The sequence below is a fragment of the Plasmodium fragile genome (genome assembly GCF_000956335.1).
Source record: "Plasmodium fragile strain nilgiri unplaced genomic scaffold supercont1.8, whole genome shotgun sequence".
In the NCBI taxonomy this organism is placed as follows: Eukaryota; Apicomplexa; class Aconoidasida; order Haemosporida; family Plasmodiidae; genus Plasmodium; species Plasmodium fragile.
In genome coordinates this window covers 380,703-383,927 of record NW_012192588.1, presented here as the reverse complement: position 1 = coordinate 383,927, position 3,225 = coordinate 380,703, and the positions used below count along the sequence as shown (strand labels likewise).

The window sequence follows — 3,225 nt, the reverse complement described above, 5'->3', positions numbered from 1 at the left end:
GAGGGTGATGACCATGCAGGGAGGGGAGACAACTTTTTTAACGCGAAAAATGGACTCATTTGTCCTGCCCACTTCCTATGGCGCGCTCATATGAAGAAATTGCCCATGTACTTGAAAAAAAAAAAAAAAAAAAAAAAAAAAAAATTAAATTAAACTACGTGTGCAACGGCCAGGAGAAAAGTGAAACTCACGGGGAAGACGAACAGAATGGAAACAACAAACAAGAGGATCTCGAAAGAGACCTATGGATATTCGTGCACCCCCTGTGCTTGCAACAGGTTATGCAGATTCTTCAAAACATAAACGGAACAGTCAAAATAAAACACGTGAAAGATATTTGCATGTACGAGTTAATTGGGCCAAAGAGCCTCCCCTTACTTTTGAATATTTTAAAAATAAAAAGCAAGTACACTGTGCGGGATGAGGGAGACCTTTACCGCTTCGACTATGAGAATGTGACGCTGCCCTACGACTTTGTCATTCCTCTGTATGCCCTTCTTCCAAAGACGATCGGCCCGTTTTTGCTCAACTATAAGGTTAGTGATTGCGCAGCGCAGAAATGGGGCGATGGGCAAACCGGAGACGGGAAGGGAGAGGATGCCAATGAGACCGGGGACGCCCCAAATGACAAGAACGGCGAGCCCCCCATTCAAAGACCAAGTCCAATGGACAACGATAACGACATCGACCTGGCCGCAAACGCGCTGGACTATTTAAGAACAAAAAATGGAAACCCAATATTAAAAGCAAGTAGCTTCAGCCCATACGACAATAACATCCTCATGAATGAGAGAATCAAGCAGGACGTGATAAAACATATAAAGGTTAATAAATATGAGCATGTCCGTAGCCAAAAAAAGAAAAAGGTGAAGACATGTATATTGAAAATGCTCCGAAATAATAAGAACATTGAGAGTTATGATGTCCTTCGGGAGAAGCGAAGGTCGGGCGTTGCTCTGGGGGATTTGTACAGATTGGACGGGGACGCCTGCACCCCCCAGCCGAGCAGAAGGAAGAAAAGGCCCTGGCAACCACCACAGACGCAGACGCAGACGCAGCCACCACCTGGACAGCGCCCCAATCCAACACACACGCACGACGAAAACGCAATACAAAGCTACATAGAACATTTCCTACACAAATCGGAAAACGAAAAAAAAAAAAAAGGAGAACAAACAAAAGAAGCGAAAGGCGAGGAGGACACAAGAGCAATTTATGCAGAACTGAAAAAAAACAAACTTACCATCTCGCAAAATTGTAAAAAGTACATTAAAATTCCCATCCTGCTGATCAACCAAACGTGCAACAATAATCAGAGGTACTTTATTCTGTGCCCAGCAAAGAAAAAAAGTTCAGTGCTGTTCCAGCTGCTGGTACGTAATGGGTCCATAGCCATCGGATTAAAGGAAAGAGAAAAAATACTCAAGTGTTCAGACTTTATGTGCTATCCAAAAGATTTCCCTGATTCACATGGTGGAATTTTATATAATAATTTCAGAGAACAGCTAGCCAAAAATAAATATTTTAAAAAGCCACTAAGGAAGAGAATTAATTATTATTGCCTCGGCATAAACAGCCCCTTTAATTATTCTTGGCTGTGCATTTTCCCATACAGAAGCCATATAAAGATTATAAGAGCCACGGACTCGTATAATCAGTTTTTGTTGAAGACCTTCCTGCATCGCTTTTTGTCCATTTCGTTAAAACGGTTATGTGTCCTGGATACCCTAGACGGTTTTTATAACTTCATGGATGAGTTTAAAGAGAAATTTGCCGTCTTTTCAACCTACTTCATTTCTGTATATGTTCATGCGTACAGGGAGGGCACACCAGAGCGCCTCTCGCATGTTTGTTCCCTCACGATGGAGCAGTTGGCAAAGTTTTTCATGAGTAAGTTTCACGCAGGGGGGAAAACAAACACCACATGTGAAGTGCCCACTTGGGTAGCGTCTACATGGGGGAGATAGTTAGTCTGGCACAGCATAATGTGGCACGCATATTAATCACTTTTTTTTGTGTTTTTTTTTATACTTTATTATTATTATTTGTTGTTTTTTTGTTTTTTTGCCACCCCCTCGTAGAACACGGGGACACGAACAAAATGACCGAATGGTTGCTGCACCGGAAAACGGCCAACAGGGGCAGGCACAGCAACAAGGTAGAGAAGATCAAGGAGCCAATTAGCCGAAGATACAAAAGCAAAGTCATGAAGAAGAATGCACCCCCTGGGTCAGCAAAAACAAACCCACAGATATATCACTTAGCAGAGGAATCAGACGCCAACCGTGGCGAAAAACTCAAAGGCGATGAAATAATTTTGGCCTCCAGGAAGATAATTGGCTACGTGTCCAGTGGTGGACACGTCCTCTCGAAGGGCCGCGGATGCGGAATTGCGCACATTTCCTTTTTCTTCCTCCTGGAGAATTTGCTCAATCATGCATTTGTCCTGCGCATGCGTAAGGATTGAGTGGCCCCCAGTGTGCAAGCATATTTGAGGGGTGGACCCCTATGTGTATGCCCCCGAGTGTATTCCACCAAATGTATTCACCCCCTACACTGCCTAATGCACACCTCCGCTCCCTTCCCCCTTGCAGTTGCGTCGGACCAAATCAGGATAAACACCCAGGGGCGGGAGTTTCCCTTCCTGGCGCTCATCAGGAATATCAATTCGGTGTACTACTCGCACGGTACGTTTGTAGTTGTTAGAAGCGAAGAGGAAAAAACCTCTTGTGTGCCCCTTGGTGGGGAGTTCATCTTCCCTCCCGTTGCACACATGTGTTAATTTTTTTTTTTTTTTTTCGCGCAGTTTGGCTAGCTCTCATAACGGAAGATAAATATTTGCCTTTTTAAGAGGCCACCAAGGCTCGACACAATTTGGACCACCGCGAGTTTATTGCGTATTTCTTTTTCCTTTTATGTTTTTTGTCACTTGAGGAAAGACGACATGCATTTGGCTATTCATGTGACCGTACAACAAATTCGTTGTAAAGTTTGCCTTCTCCCAATCACTTTTTTTTTTTTTTTTTTTTTGTCAATCGTGTTCCCCCGTTTATGCCCCCAACGATGTGTCCATAAATAAATGGAACACACACATGGTGGAAACTCCTACTCAGCTTTCAAATTCAATTAATTATAAGGTGCATGATATAGGCCTTAATTGTTTTGTGTGTGTATAATGTGAAGTAGATGAATTTTTAAACAAAAAAAAAAAAAAAAAAAAAAAAA

The 3,225-nt window shown here is 42.8% G+C and overlaps 1 protein-coding gene across 1 annotated transcript; it reads left to right on the top strand.

The window, feature by feature from the left end:
- Positions 1–77: 77 nt before the first annotated feature.
- Positions 78–2,850, top strand: AK88_01018 (uncharacterized protein; the record flags this gene model as incomplete). Its single annotated transcript, XM_012478656.1, has 4 exons — positions 78–1,890; positions 2,082–2,456; positions 2,595–2,687; positions 2,807–2,850. The coding sequence occupies 4 exons, from the start codon at positions 78–80 to the stop codon at positions 2,848–2,850; spliced, it is 2,325 nt and encodes a 774-aa protein (XP_012334079.1).
- Between the last annotated feature and the right edge of the window lie 375 nt (positions 2,851–3,225).